The 16786-nt window shown below is 41.1% G+C and overlaps 1 protein-coding gene across 1 annotated transcript in view; it reads right to left on the reverse strand.

Annotated features, from left to right (window-relative positions):
• DHX15 (DEAH-box helicase 15) overlaps positions 1-16462 on the reverse strand; it is a 44560-nt gene extending 28098 nt beyond the window's left edge. Inside the window, exons 1-5 of the mRNA XM_083860746.1 lie at positions 16327-16462; positions 10205-10553; positions 5336-5529; positions 4063-4222; positions 3468-3686 (exon numbers count right to left, since the gene is read on the reverse strand). Coding sequence (XP_083716872.1) covers positions 3468-3686; positions 4063-4222; positions 5336-5529; positions 10205-10553; positions 16327-16394 — 990 coding nt within the window. The 5' untranslated portion in view covers positions 16395-16462. The remainder of the gene's footprint in view (positions 1-3467; positions 3687-4062; positions 4223-5335; positions 5530-10204; positions 10554-16326) is intronic.
• Positions 16463-16786: the final 324 nt, after the last annotated feature.

A 16786-nucleotide genomic window follows, 5' to 3' on the forward strand; every position in this document is an offset into this window, starting at 1 on the left:
CCCTCCCTCCTTCCCAGCTCTACCTCCTACCCCAACAGCACAGGGAGACCTGGAATTTGGGTTAGGTCAGCTCATTACAAATTATTTCCCTTGCTCCTCAGGAAGAGGAGTCCTCCTGCCCCAGCATGAGATGCCCCACACAGCAGACAGTTCTCCAGTTCTCTGACCTGAGTCCACCTCATGAGCAACAGATTCCTACAAGCTGCTGCAGCAAGGGTCACTCCTCCACAGGGTGCAGTCCTTGAAGGACAGACTGCTCCAGAGGGGCTCCGGGCCCTCAACACGGTCACAGCCTCCTGTCAGGCATCCACCTACTCCAGCACCAGTGTCCTCCATGGGCTGCAGGGGCACAGCTGCTTCACCAGGGGCTGCACCACCAGCTCCAGGGGAATCCAGCTATGGTTCCTGGAACACCTCCCCTCTCCCCCTTTCTGCCTTGACCTTGGTGTCTGCAGACACGTTCTCACCCTGCTCTTCTCTGGCTGCAATTACAGCTGCTCAATAATTTGTTTTTTCTCTTCTTAAATATGTTATCACAGAGCCACTACCACCACTGGCTCAGCCTTGACCAATGGCACACCCACCTTTGGAGCTGCCAGGGATTAACTCTGCTGGATATGGATGAAGCCTCTAGCAGCTTCTCAAAGAAGCCACCCTTCTACCAAAGCTTGGCCATGCAAAACCAATACACCAGGTTACACCTTCTTTGAACACTGGCATTAAACATGAACATTATTTCTATGATCTGAAATTTTCTTGATACAGGGGGTTGTTTTGTTTTAAAAAAGCAACAAGTGAGTTTTTCCTTCTTCCAAAGCCTGTAGGACAAGTCCTGTTTTGAAATGTTCATTCCTAGTAGATTTTGATTTTAAACATCCTCTTTTGTTATTCATGGACTTAAAAGCAGTTCATACAATGTAATCATATACTTTTGCTCCTTTCAGGATTCAGGTAGGAAAATTTTACTGAACACATTTCTGCACCATTAACAACAATTTTATAATGATCTAGTAGCAGGCTAATGTAAGATTCTTTTAGTTTCCAAACACATTTAAGCTTCTTTTAATTTTCTGAGCATGACAACACAATCTTCCTTGCTATCTCCAAGTTCCATAATCTTCTCTATGCCTTAAGTAGTCTGTACTAACTAACTACTATCCATCTTAATTCCCATATGAAATTACTTCAAATTTATTAGGGTAAGAAGAGATTAGCCAATAAGGAACCCCATTCTACCACAGACCACTGCAATTACATCTCATTTTTAGCCTCTTAAAACACTGAACCAGTCACATTTGCACCATTTCAGCTAAAGCATGTTCCCTTTCCATAATTTCATTTAGCTTTGTACATGTACCTTTCTCACAAAAAAACCCCAAATAATCTTACAGTGTTTTAAAGAAGCCAAAAGAACTACAAAAGCATTTCTGCCTAGCACACATCAATTTCAGCCTAACTACTAAGCCTAATGAACCTGAAGCACATAGTGGTAGTGGTACCTAGAGCACACTTTCCCATTCTTCAAAGTACAGGTCACACCATTTTAGATTGAACTGTGACACAAAGACTCTATTATGATGCTCAACAGAGACCCCAAAATGTCATTAATCAAAAGGGTTAAAGTACTTTCAAGCTTCTCTAAAGAAGCTAAACCAGACTTGAATTTCATGCTAACCACCCAAACGAAGACTAGCTCCAGGGCAGTCAACTCCAGTGCCCCTGGGTAGTACCGTAAGTGACACATGGACTGGAGAACTCTACACTCCAGAGCAGAGGATGCTCTTAGGCATCCAAGGCTTACCAAGGCATGTTTTAAAGTGATCCAGTAATAGAGTGTTAGATGCTTTTATACTTAACTAAATGAATACATTTACAAGCATGTATTGTGTGCAATTTTACCTAGAATTTGCTTATAATACATTATGTCCTGCAACTCAACCCAGTGAAAATCAAAGAACCTGTTCATACAAAAGAACAGAGTACATCTGTAGCACTGGTAGGTCTGGAGTCTAGAGCCATTTGCCAAAGGAAGACACTAATCCCCTGCTCTGCAGTGATTGTTTTAACAGGTTACTTAGAGTAATACATAGCACCTGATATAGCTAGCACATAATTCATCAATCAGAAGGCCACATATTTGTGCTTTGTGCAATGTTGATGCCTGATTCAGCATCTTGCTAAAAAAATAAAATCTGCTGAAACAGCAGGACAGCAGTGTTCCTTTCTCTTGCCACCAATTTTCACCCTTTTGCAACAGCTGTTCCATTAATTCACACATTTAAGTACCCAACTAGTCTGAACTACAACTTCAAACAAACCAAGCAGGTAGGTTTCAAAGCCACTATCACTGGAAGTATTTCTTCCTACCTGTACTTTAACTTACAGCAATACTCCAACTGAAGGACAGATGTAAAAATCAGAGTATTTGCTTTTATAATGACAGTCATTGTTTTGGTTTTTTAAGGGAGATGACCTGCCAGAAGACACTTAAATCAAATGTCTTAAAATTCACCTAAGAGTCAACACTTCTTTATGAGGGGTGAGTCTAATCAAGAAGCCTGAGTGCCTTCAGCATCACTAGTTACTTATACCACTCTCTCCCCTCGGCAGTTAAGGTTGTGTATGCTTAGAAGAAAGACACTAAATTGTTTCACATCCCTTAAAAGATATTTTTTGAGGAGCAGAATGGGTTGAAGAACGTTTTTGTTAGCTGCACTTCTCCTAGTAAAAACATATTTCGGTTGACTGAGTCCAGCAAACGTTCAAAATCCCTAAGGGTTTTTAATGTCTTCTCCATCTCAGTTTACCAGTATGGACATTCAAAAGAGCTTCAAGGAAAGACCAAGAGTAAAAAACCACGCCAGTTTATTTCAAGTAAAGTGTTTAAAATTTCCAGAAAATCCTCATTTCTTGATGTAGTTTAGCTTAAGTGCTTGTATACAATCCTCTTTTGCAGGGCAGAGTTTATTTCTGAGACCTAACTCCCTGAATTTATGGTACATAAAGTTTATAGTCTAATACTCAAAGTTATTAATAAAAAACCAAAACCTGAACATTCTTATTAAACCTACTATGGATAGCTAAGTAGCAGAACCAAATGGTCATTCTTCAGTTAAGCTCTACAATACATGTACAGAACTGCACAAAACTATCTTTTCAATAAAAACCCAGGACACTGTCAGGTACCCAGATATTTAGAGTTACCATCAGTACAAACCTAGGATCCATTATTTGGGTTTCTGTTTTTGAAGTACTTGAGCTGATTAGAATTTTCATTTTAAAAAGGCCTTGCACAGCATTTACATTACAGACACGTACAATGTTGAAGGACCTAAAACGTATGGCAGGTAAACCTCAGGTCACCCAAATAATTAACTAGGAAAGGAAACTAAGTGCTTTAGTCTACACAAGTCACCACTTAAGGCAGTTTCTGTACAGAACAATGAATAGAAAACAGAAGAAAGTACCTCTTGTCCAGTAAGAAAGAGTAAGAGATCTCCTTCTTCCTCTTCACACATGTGAATTTGTATCACTGTTCGAATGGCAGCCTCAAGGTAGTCCCTTTCGGGTTCTGGAGTATAGAAAATCTCCACAGGATGGGTGCGACCCGGGATAGTTAGAAGAGGACAGTTATCAAAATAGATCTGAAACTTGCCAGCATCCAAAGTAGCACTCATAACTATAACCTGTAGATTTGGAGGACAAAAAGTTAATCAGCGTTTAGAAGAATTTGTGACACGTTATGCATGCAATTAATTTTAAGAAAGTAAATTGCTGACTGTGATATAAGAATGCTTTTATTACCTGAATACAGCACTCTTGTTATAAAGGTTCAAAAAAGTTTCAAGTCCAGTACATGAAGTAAAGCTACAATTAAACTTTTTCTAGGAGCTCCCTCAATACAAAACAGGTTCAGAATTTCTTAGGGTTAGCCTTCCAATATACAGTATCACAGATCAAAAAAAACAATTATAAAAATCAGGTAATGGTAAACACGCGGACAGTTTATCCAGTAGGACCACAACTAGAACAGAGATGCTGTTAGATTTCATCATTACTGACCTTCAAATCAGATCTTTGTCTTACAACTTCCTTCAAAACTCCCATCAAGATATCTGTAGCCAGTGTTCTCTCATGAGCCTCATCAAGAATTATAACCCCATAGCGCTCCAGCAAAGGATCATTCATTGCTTCACGAAGTAACATACCATCAGTCATGTACCTGAACGACAGACAATTCCAACACACATCCTGTTTATTAGGTCTGATGCAGAATTCTCTTCCACATTCACTATGCTGAACTTGAACTAAGCTTTTAATCAACTTTTTACAAGTAGGAACACCAGCAAACTACTTCCAACACTGTAACAAGCCTATTTTAAGTTTTCAAATAGAAATAGAGTGTAAGTAGAATCTGGGATTATAGGGGGAAAGCTCAAAAAAACAAAAAAAAAGGGGGGGACAACGACAGGGGACAGGAGGAAACAAGGTTTAGTAACATTTACAATAGTTTGTAGACTTCTTGCCTAAGCTCAAGGGACACAAAAAAAGGGGGGAAACACCCTCTAAAATCCAAGATATATGGCTTCTGCAATTGCTCTCCTCTGTCTGCAGATCATCTGTTCACTTCATGCTTTTCTGTTACTGTTACATTTCTTTTTCCATATTAACTTTATGCCCAGCCCTTCAACTACTTGTACAACTAAACAGACGACATCTTTTGACAGAAAAGTATGAATCCTTGAACCACTCTATGGTGTTTTTAACTGAGCATTATGAATGCAATTTTCAAATCCCGTATTAAATGCACCTGGTTCCTGGCAGCAAAGGGATCTATAGCAGCTGACAAGTAAAAAACACTCCTGATTATGTGTCCCAGAGCCAGTTTTGCATCTTTGGGAAGTTCTCTTTACTGGAATAAGCTACCGAACTTCACCAGAAGTACCCCGAGTAGAAGACACCACACATAAAACATCAGCTGAATGCACAACTAAGAAAAACTGTTGAAGGGCTTTATTATGAACAGCACTTTAATAATAAAATACTTATTATTCAGATCTTCTTTATAGATCATTAGAATTAATTTCTATAGGGTGCAGTGACTTCTTTAAGAGGAATGAATAATTTTCAACTCTATTCACGCCTCACACCTCAGGTTTCTCTCAGCTCATGCTACAGCTCCAGTGTCTCTTCCCCACCCAGACACAAAGCACCAATCCACAGAGCCACTCCCCTATTACTCCTGTCATAACTTTGCTCATACCCTTCATCCCCCTGTGATTCCCCCACCTCCAAGCACTCTGTTATACCTTTACCTGACAGCTGCCATACTTACTTCAGAATGGTTTTTGCGCTGCTGCAATCTTCAAAGCGAATGGAGTAGCCGACCTCCTGGCCCAGCATGACGTCCATCTCGTCGGCCACGCGCTGGGCCACGCTCATGGCAGCCACGCGCCGGGGCTGGGTGCACGCCACGCCCCTCTTGGGGCCCGGCAACGAGCGCATGTAGTCCACACACCACTGAGGGATCTGGCAGGAATAGAATGCAGGGATGAACACATTTCAAATGCTCACACAGAATTTGTAACCTTTGTACTGAATCTAAAGTTAGTCAGAATTCCACAGAGATGTCAAGTGCACACACAATACTATCCAAAGCAGGAGAGAAGACAGACTAGCTAGTTGAATCCAACGCCACTAAATAAAGCACACTCTTTTAGTATACACATAACTATCTTTGAAGTTATCAAGGAAATACATAGGTTCACAGTACATTTTAGCCCTGGTACAGGTGCTTGGCAGCAGCCAACATGCTCCAGAGCAACCAGAATTAAAGCTAACACACTCAAAATTTGAAATTAGTAGCACAGTTAAAGTTTTACAGTAAACAAAATGTACTTTGTGCTTTGAAAAAGTAAAGATTATTAATATGTTTAAGCAAAAATAATTACTTTATTACTGAAGAATTGTCTTAGCCAAGAAGTGCAACAAATAAAATGAACAGATAATTATGTTCATTATGTTTATTACTGTTCTTCAGAAATTTCATCAGCCAAATATAAAACCCCTATGTTTTCCTTCCTGTGTTAGCACTTGTTTTATTTGCCAGTCAGTAGTTTTCTGCTCCTATTAGGAATCTGGAAACAGTAAGAATCATCTAAAATCAGTTTTATTCAGAACTCCTAAGGTCAGTAACAGTCTGATGGAGATAGATTACTCTCAACATGTTCTCAGTGACACTTCATGAGGAGACATCTCCAGGACTAATTACAGACCAAAAAAACCCACTCGTTCTTAGTAATTCCTTTCCAAGCATTCTTAAAAGCACAAAGAGGAAAATAAAGCATATCCTTTATACATTGTACCAATAAGAGAGAAAACAGTATAATTTAAACCAGGAAAATGTTGGTTCTTCATTATTATATTTTCACAGCAAAATTGACACAAGTAAACAGTAAAACAATCAGAAGCAGCTGAGTGTAGTCTAAAGCATTTTTTAAATGAAGAATATACTTCCACTATAAATATAAGAACAATAAAGTAAACTGAATCAAAATATGACAGGAGACTACTAGTCTGCTGTTGAAGACCTCAATTTCTGAAAATTCTATTCAAAACTAGAACTAACATCAGTTCTTAAACACTAACAGCAGCAACATGAAACCCTATCCTGTAACAGCCATGGCTCCCCTGCTTCCCAAGTCACTCGTAACAGCTCAACTAAGTATATATAAGTGTATTAGGTGAAGCTTTTTGACCTTAAACAGAACAAGTCCTGAAATAAATTTTGAACCCCCAGGTCTGTCAGGCCACTGCTGCATGAAATAAAACCATTTCAAAAGTGCATTTCCAGTAAAGAGCAAAACCTTCAGCACTGGTGTCAAACGAAAGAAAAGGGCTCCACAGACTTCCCTGTGCTAAGCTGATATAGACAACCACCCGAAGGCTTTTCCTGTCCTGCTTTTAAAGGCACACAAATACTGGGAAAAGGACTGTGCCATACTGCATTTTTTTACTTCAGTCATGTCGGGGAATATACTGAACATTTCTTATCATTTGGTTCTTATGAAACCTAGCTTAAGTTATTTCCACTACCAGAAAAAACCCTATACCATCATCAAAACCCCTGACTTTCCCTAAAAAAAATGGGATTGCGTTTATCAATATCAAAAGCAGGAGGAACAGCTTTACTTAGCATCATTTAATCTCAAGGACTTTCTCAATTAAGAGAGATTTTCAAATATAACTTCCATAAACACGAGGAGGCAGTGACTCACATACGGTAGCCTCTAAGATCAAGGATAAATGGACTGAGGGTTGGTAAAGATTACTTCAAAGTCAAAGGAACTTCACCATTTTAAGGAATGCATAGCAAGAGACAGAAGAGCTCTACCCTTTTTGGCTTTTTTGAGTCTCTCCAACTTATTGTAAACTTCCTCAGTTAAGTTACAGGGTAGAATTCTCTGAATTTTCGTTACTTGAGAACCTGTATCAGTTCTCCTGCACACTGCAAAGGACAAGGATTAAGTTATACTCTGCATCACCGTGCTTCTGGACTTGGCCAAGAAGTCCTGCTAAAGAAGTGGCATAACCTATGTTACATCACTATGCAAAGGAGATGCCACTCTACTGTTCTCTTTACCAAACAAAGTGAAATTATTATACCAGAACCACATTATGATCCCAGATTTAAAAGAGAGTGAACATTGCAATTACAGTAAGTAATTACCCCTTCCTCAGAGAAATCTGGCACACCCATTCCAGCACTGAGCCTGTTTCCAGCACATTTAGAAAACCAGTTAACTTCAAAGGTTAAGTTTAAATTATAAATCAAGCCACTGCAAACACTAAAGAACTGAAAATTATGTCTTGGCTTCCAACATACTTCTTCAGTACTTTGGTGTTTAAGTCTATGTGAAACAAGTAAGAAAAGTTTCTTCTGGTTTTTTTTTTTCCATTGTCTGAGCCAAGCGTTTCCAATCCTGAGTGCCTTACAAGACTAATGGGAAAATACGCACATAATCACAGAATTACAAAATGGTTTCAGGCGGAAGGGCTCCTAAAGATCTTCTAGTTTCAACCATCCTCCCAGGGATGCCACCCACCAGACCAGACTGCTACAAGCCCCATCCAACCTGGTCTTGAACATTTGCCGGGATGAGGCACTCACAACCTCTCCGAGAACCTGTTCTAGCATTTTATCACTCACATAGCAAAAAATTTCCTAACACCTAATCTAAATCTCCCCTCTTTCACTTCAAAAGTACTTTCTCCTTGTCCTTTCACTATCTGCCCATGTGAAAAGTCATTCTCCACGTTTTTAGAAGTCCTTTTTAGTTACTGAAATGCCACAACGAGGCCTCCCCAGAGCCTTCCCCAGGCTGAATAATCTCAACTCTCTCAATCCGTCCAAATAGGAGATGTGCAAATAATAATCAGGGAAGGGACTTGAAAGACAGCAACTCAGTATCAAAAAGATTATTAATTACTGTATAGTCTTCTACTATCACAATGAAAGAGAAGACATTAACTCTGGAAATAGTATTTCTCAAATGTTGCATGCTTTTATTTGTTTAAAGTTGACATTAATAGCTTATGTACATCTGTAGTTTGAGCATTAAAGGACTTCTTAGCTGCAGAAAAGTATTCATTTTGCTGATTAATGAATTTAAGAACAAAAACAATCATTCCCCAACAGATTTTAAGACAGCAACTGACCACAAAAACAATGTGACATATGCAAAGTAAGTTCTCATTAAGTGGCAGCAAGACAATTTTCAGTGATATGTCCCGACAGAGACACTGTCAATTGTTTAAAAATGTATCTGCAACTTCACACAGCAAATTCAGAAGATGCAGGGAAAGTTCCAAGACAGCCTATGTGCTTCTGGTAGCTTAAATCCCATTTTTAGGAAAGACGTGTTAAATTACTTAAATTTTTTCAGAAAACAAGGGTTAAAGTAGTGAGATAACTCAGGAAAAGTTTTATGCCTGAGCAATGCCACTGACACAACCCTTAGATCTTCAAATTTTCAGATTACACAAGTAATCTTGTTTCCATATAGGTAAGTACCATTTTATAACATAATACAGGATGCTGCATCTTTCAATAATTACATAATCAAACCTTTCTGAAGAATTCTATACAGCCCTGGTCTTGGCTTATACAGTTTAAAAAAAATACAGACAATGTCATAACACTGCCGACTAACATAACACTGGTTCCTAGAACGTGCAGCAAGGTCCTGTAACTTTAGATATTTCAAGCATAGCTAGAAAAGATTTCCAATATACTATGTCATTCACATTTTCTCAACATCCACAATTGTATGACCAAAAATTTACTGCCTGTAAGACTTAAAAGTCAGCTACAATCCATTTTACAAAGACTAAAATATTCTTCTGTTTTTATTTTCTGCTTAGATAAAAGGATTTTATCAGATTACAGAACAAAAAACTTTTTAACATTACTTTTCAACACAGACTTTAAACAGCACACTAGAGGACAGTTTTGAACAAGTTGTCCTACTATTAATACCCAGGTGTTCCTTGTATCTTAGATATTCTGTTTACTGTTCCTCAAAATTTTCGTAACTCTTAAGACACTGCACATCTGTTACCACTACTTTTGGTGCTGAGGAAGACTTTTAAAGCCATCAGTCTACCAAAAAACCAAGGGATTTTTAACTGCAGCACTAAAAAGCTCTACAACCTCTGAGAAGTTTCAACACCAAAGAAACACAAGACTCTACCTCTCAAGTTTGAATACCACCAAAAGACCAAAAGCTAATCAGATGTCAGAATCATATCTGACATTTCAATTCCTTTTATCTGTAGCAGTAAGTTTCATAAAACATTAACAAGTTCATACTTCGTAGCTGGCATCTACAGAGACAGCTAAATAAATTATTTGGAACCACCACTTCAGTTGTGGGTTAGTACACTTCTGTCACAAGCTCATCTTCCTCTACCAGAAACCCACCAATTATAAAGCCCAGTGGAACCAGGAGCCTGGAACCAGTACTGAAGTGGAAAATGCTGTAAGATTCTCCTCACCTTTTGCACTCATTAAGCAAATATAACATTCATCAAATCAGTCTTGCTCACAGTTTGTGAAGTATTCTTACACAATTAACTTCTCACACACACCTAGCAACAGCCACAACCTTAAAACAAATGTAGTATCATACAGATAAGGACTCACCTGTGTTGTTTTACCAGACCCAGTCTCTCCAACCAGCACAAATGACTGATGCCTAACCAAAATATCTGTAAATCTTTCTTTATATTCCCAGACAGGAAGCTGTAGCCTTTTTTTCAGGATATCATAATATCGTGGGGTATGTGGTAGATTGGTGAAAGGGTTAATACTGTGTGGAATCATTGCTGGTTTGATAGCTGGTAACCCAGCAGCTGCATAATACGTGGAGTTAGACGTGGGTCGCAGATCCTTTTCCTTGTCCCGTTCTCTGTCACGGTCTCTGTCTCTGTCGCGATCCCGGTCACGATCTTTGGAACGGTCATCTCGGTCCCTGTCCCGGTCCCGATCCTTCCTAAAAGGAGTCAAGAGACACAGCAGAAAATGAGACACTTCAATATTTAAATGTTTAAATTTTAACACAACACAAACCTGAAAGGGGCCCAGTGTCAAGTGGATACCAACGAAATCTTTAAAGGCTTGCAGGCAACTCCCTGGAAGGATAAGCACCAAGGAATAACAAGAGTACCTATGATTCATACCATTAGATATTCAGAGCTACACTCATTGTTCCTAAACACTACAGCAGTTCCTCTCATTACAGGCAAGACTGAATAAAGCTGTCACATGGAGAGATGAACGTTTTAACTCTCTTCATCTAATGATTATAATCAGCTGTGCAGTGTAGATGTCTCACAGTTCTCCCCATCCCTACTTGCTGCTGCAGAAAAATAAGAGAACACTAAATAGCCTTTCTGCCTACCTACAAAAGGAATTATACTTATCCAAAAAAAAAATCTCAAGATATTAAGTGAGCCACAGAAAGAGTCTGATTTTATCCTTCCACAATTACTATGTTTGGTTTTTTGTTGTTTTTATTTTTCCAAGTCTTACAATTCTGACCCCATCAACTTTGATATACAGATTTCTGAGTCTGGAAGTTAAAATCAGCCGCTACAGTCACAGGATTAGAATAATTAAGGTTGGAAATGACCCTTACAATCATGGAGCTCAACTGTTAACACTGCCAAGCTGTGCAGTATCTTCTCCAGTACTACCTTCTACCACACACTTAAACAGCATTTATGTATTTGCATTTGTTCCAAATACTAAGTAGAAAAACTCACTGCATATGCAAAAGAAAAACAGTATTCTCAAACTCTGACCTCAGTCTTTTTCAGATTCTGCAAGTCCATGTACTTGTTCTTGCACATAATCCCATTCACAAATCTTCACTCACAATCTTCCTACAAACACACTCACAAAAGAATCCTTTGTTTGACCCAGAAACTACAGCTGCACACATTTAATAAAAACTCTCAATTCAGGACTTTGAAACAAGCCCTGCTTTACAAAAACAATCCACCTTATTTTAAACTAGATCAAGTTAAAACTCTAAGTGGTATCTTTACCTGCAAAACTGAGGATATCCTCAGCTTTGTCTCTATTTGTGCATTAATTGAAATCCCATCAAAAAGGCAAAACAACAAACTAAGTCAACACCAGCTTTAAAGTAAGCACACACAAAAATTTCTAGGAATATTAGGCAAAAAAAAAAAATCTCGCCTCCATCTTCACCAACACTCAGGATGTCTAGAGACCATGTCCACAGAAAACTCCTGCCAACACTCCTCTCCACAGCTTGTTTAAACATGCATTTGGTATTCAAATGTAACTACTGAAATAATACCAAATTCCAACCTGTAATTTAATTAGTACTGATTCTATACATTTTAATTCAAAATGTGCTGTGCTTTGGAAACAACCACCACTATTCTTCTTGTATAAATGAATGTAACGTATGCAGCCTCTTTTCCCTGCCCGCAGTACTTCAACATATGATGACAACAGAGGTCATATTAAGATTTTTTTTAACATGACTTCTTTTAACATACTCACTGAAAATAAAGGATTACAAAACATACTGTTTACTCTCACTTACTTAACTCAGTTGTATACAAATTTTCCTAAAGATTTGGACTCTTGAGTAATTTAAAAATTAAGACCGTTTCCAGGGCGTTTGTTTGAATCTGAGATACTTTAACATTACTTCTAGTACAGTCAAATATTGTACAAGCTAGAAATCCCTTCTTCTGTAAAATGCCAGACAGATATGGCAGAAGCCAATGGAAGTTACCCCTAAGAACCAGGTTCCATTACTCAGAAAGGTGTAAGAGCCTAACAGCATTTATCAGGCAGCAACAAAGCTTTGGACTTGGCTGATGAGCTCTTCACCTTCTAAACAGCTGCAGGTACCAGGACATACAAGTGCATGGTCAGACAGTAACAGCACTGGCAGGAAAAAGAAATAAAGCTACAAAGGCAATTCAAGAATGGTACAGTCAGGGTAAAATGCAATAATACACTTCACTAAAGGTAAAGTCAGTCACATTACTCATGTGCAGGTTTGGTTTGGGGTTTTGTGCATTCTTTTGTGTAGGTGTGTATCCCTCACTGGCATCCCGTTAAACCAACAACATCTATTCCACAACCATAAACAGTATCATGTCAGCAGCTTCTGCACCACAGACCATCAACTCATACCCTTCAGCCCCATCAGCAGCCCCGGCACTACAGTGAACTGATCCCCAGTGCTGCCCGCCCTTCCCATGCCTCAGTACCAGCATTTCACCAGCCTGGTGAAGAACCAGCCTTCCCACCGGCTTTAATTTTAACTTGGATCACTATCTCTGGCCTGGCCTCCTAAATGCTTCCTTGTAGCACTTTTTTTCTGTGTTGGTAGCTACTTGTGTGGTCTTAAAAATACAACCTCATGAATAAAAAGTGAATTAAATGGACAACAAATATAATCTATCATGGGAAGTGTCATTAATCTCCCACGTCTCAGTTTCTTCACTGAACTCTTACAGCTTTTTAATTGTACAAACAGAAAGGAAATCAATCAAGCTCTATGTACATTTCAAAAGTTAAAAATTATTTACATTTTAATAAAAAGAGTTGAGCCTTTTTTTGTTTTCAAAAAGCAGAAGAGAAGCAGGGGGCAACTAGATCCTACCCTAGAAACGACACAACTTACAACATGCCTTCAAAGTTACTAACACTTACAATTACAAAGCAGCACTTTCTTTCCCTAAAACTGTCTACCAGTCTCCCACTATCACTGAAGCTTAGCAGACACACACTCCCTTGGTCAATAAGCAAAAAAGAATGACAGTTATGCTGCCATATTCATTTCCTTAACTTTTACAAAATGTGGCTTGGCAGTTCTTCACTTACAGTCACATTTTTAATTGATTTTTCATTATTGCACAGAGAAAACAGAACTCAAACACAAAAATTAACAGTAAAATAATAATTTAATCGCATTTGTCTTGTGCCTGAAACCCATAACAGCCCCCACGATCAGACGGGGGTTGGGATTTTTTGCTCTGCTTTTAAGCTAAAGAGTCTGGTCTGCTATTTGCTTTCACTTCCTTACATTCACACACATATCATATATATGAACACTGAAGAAGCACTATAGCAATCATTAAATAAGAGTGCTTTGTGGGGTAAAAAAAACATATAAAAATAAAAACAGAAACAAAGGACTCAAGGTCCTGATCAGTTTCACTGATCATCACAGTGAAAGTTTGAGCCCATCTAACAGATCATTATTTTTCCCCATTACCAAATACAGCAACAGTTGATGCAAAAAAGGCAATGCAGCTGAAGAAATTCTGCTCTATACAGAAATCAATCAAATACAATTAGCCTGAAGGATACATCCCATTAGATTACTATCTCTGATGTTACACAACTCAAACATATTTGAAAAGAAATTAATATATTTTAAAATAGTATGTTTGTAATTCACAGAAACACGGTAACCAAAAACCTTCCATACAATTTCTATTTTTCCAAAATATTTTTTACTTCACAGACATTATTTCAAGTCTGGAAGAAACAGATGTCATGCAGATGTTTAAGGTTACACCAACAACTACAAACCTGTTGGCCAAGTAGAGCCCATGTGGCACTGCTGCCCTGCAGAGCCACCCACACCAACAAAGGCCTCCATTAAAGAGGAACTAAAAAATACACATTCACTTGAAGTAACTTCCATATTTTGTCAGGTAGTCCAGTTTGGATGCAAGACACACTACTGTTCTGAATGTGAAGTGGTAACTATGCAAGGAGCTCATCCAGCCTAATCCAGCTCCAAAACCACCTAAATTGCAGACATGCACTCTCAGCACAGAGGAAAACAGGCACAGACACGCTTTTAACAAGACACCACACATCTTCCTTACGGCCTTGCATAAGCTGCAAAACCAAACTACCCTAAAATAAACCAACCACGCAACATTAGCACGACTTGTGCTACACAAATTAAGATTTCAGGTCATCTAAGAAAAAATCATGTTCAGTAACTGTGATTATAGTGCGTTCTTCTCAGTCCTACACCATTTAATGCGTTTACCAGCAAAGGAGGGCACAAAGAAGGAGCACAAGAGCAGCACTGCCACAGCTTTTAGGTGCCATAAAGGTCAATGTCCTCTAATTTAACACTAGTGGGAACTCATGGCAGTACATACAGAATGGTAAGACTAAGGGTTCAGAATGACATTACGCGATCAGTAAAAACAATGACAAAGCCACAATAAAACCCATCAACATACAAACAAGGAAATACTGACCTGCAATTATCTTTACAACCAGCTGTAACAGTCGTACCACGTTAAATAACGCCCAGTTCTGACATAACTACTTGATAATTTCACAAACCACTACATACAGAAAAGCTGCATACGTACAACTTTTCTGTAGACTCGTAGGAACTATTCTGATCTCTGGGGAATCCTACAAAAACGCATTAACTGAGACAAACAGTTCAAAATATTTTAAACAATGTGACTATAATGATCCTACAGACAGGAATAAGAATTGAATAAAAAATGTTTATTTTGTTTAGCTGAGAAAAATGCATCAAACTCTAGGGGCAAAAAACTGTATAAGCTTACCTTAAAAAAGGGAAGTCTTGCAAAGACTGTTTATCAGTGAATAGTAACTGCCACATTAGACTTAGAGTTATTGTAACCTTTGAGAACAAACTGAAGGATTTTTCTGAGATAAACAGTCCAAAACAATGCAGATGGACTTTAGTAATTGTTTAATTCACGGAAGCCTCCTGTGCTCCATATAAAGAAGGCCAGACTAGATAAACACTGCATTTCTTTGTACTCCTTGAGGCTTCAGAAATTTAAAGAGCCCCTTGCCTTCCCCTCCTCTCCCCATCTCCTGTCCAATTAGAGGAGAAAAATATTACTTACAGAAAGCTCTAAAGCAACGCTGAATTTTAGGAGAGCACCAGTACATTGTCTGTGTTCCTGCAATTACATTAACCTCAACAAAAATATGCTGAAGCGTGTGCAGTACAGCCCTAAAATGTCAACCTTCGCAAAACTAAAGAAAAAAATAAACAGTCCTTACCCCCTATCTCAAAACCCCCCTCACCACGGGTTCTTACGTCAAGCCAAGCACATCACCGAGGGTGGCTGGGAGAAAGACGTTAACAAAGGAACGCCGCTCCCACAGTGCAGGCGCCAATAACGAGGGCCGCACAAACCTCGTGCTCACCTCTAGGCCCATGTCTGTCAGACCTTTCAAGCCAGAGAATAAGTAAACAAATACAAAGGAAGTGTAGAGAAGGGGTGGGAAAGGTAAATACAAATATAAAGGCGAGGAACTGCAAACAAAGCGCGGTGCGGGGGCGCGGGCCCAGCAGCGCGCCACCCCCGCCGCGGGGGCCCAGCCCAGCCCAGCCCGCTTACCCGGGCCGGGCCTTCCTCCCTTCCCCCCCGGGGCGCCGCACGGGGCCGTCCCGCCCGCCCCCGCCGCCATCCGCCCCCCGGGGGGCCGCCCGCCCCCGCCGCCATCCGCCCCCCGAGGGGCCCGCCCGCCGGGGCCGCCACACCGAGCCGGGCCCGCCGCTCCGGGGAGGCTCCGGGGCCTGCTCGGCCGACGCGGCGTCGCTGCGGCCTCTCCCCGCCCCGCACGGCGGCCCCGCCGCGCCCCGGGGAGCTCCGGGCCCGGAGGGGCGGCCGGAACCGGGGATGGGCCGTGGATGGCGCGGGAGGCGCCGCGGTCCCCCCGCCCGCCCCGCCGCGGGCCGCGCCTCCCCTCACCCGTCGGTGGTGCGCTTCTTGCTGGAGCTGTAATCGTCGCCCAGATCGAGGCGGTGGCGCTTGGACATGGCGATGGCGGGTGGCTCGCTCTGCCTGGCGGTCGGGCGGTCGGTCGATCCGGGTGCGGCGGGCGGGCGGGCGCTCTCCGCTCCCTCCCCGAGCGGCGGCGCGGCGAGGCTCGGCCGACAAAATGGCGGCCGGAAGGAAGCGCCGGGAGCGCGCGAGGCGCTGGCGCGCGGGCCCGTTGGGCGAGGCCTCCCCCGGGCCCCGCCCCCCGCGCGCTCCCGGCGGCGCCAGCGAGCGGCCGGGGCTGCGGGGAAAGCCGGACAGGAGCCGGGGGTCACAGGGGCCGGGGGTCACAGGGGCCGGGGGTCACGGGAGCCGGGGGTCACAGGGGCCGGGGGTCACGGGAGCCGGGGGTCACGGGAGCCGGGGGTCACAGGGGCCGGGGGTCACGGGA

The sequence above is a fragment of the Zosterops lateralis genome (genome assembly GCF_965231275.1).
Source record: "Zosterops lateralis genome assembly, chromosome: 5".
NCBI lineage: Eukaryota > Metazoa > Chordata > Aves > Passeriformes > Zosteropidae > Zosterops > Zosterops lateralis.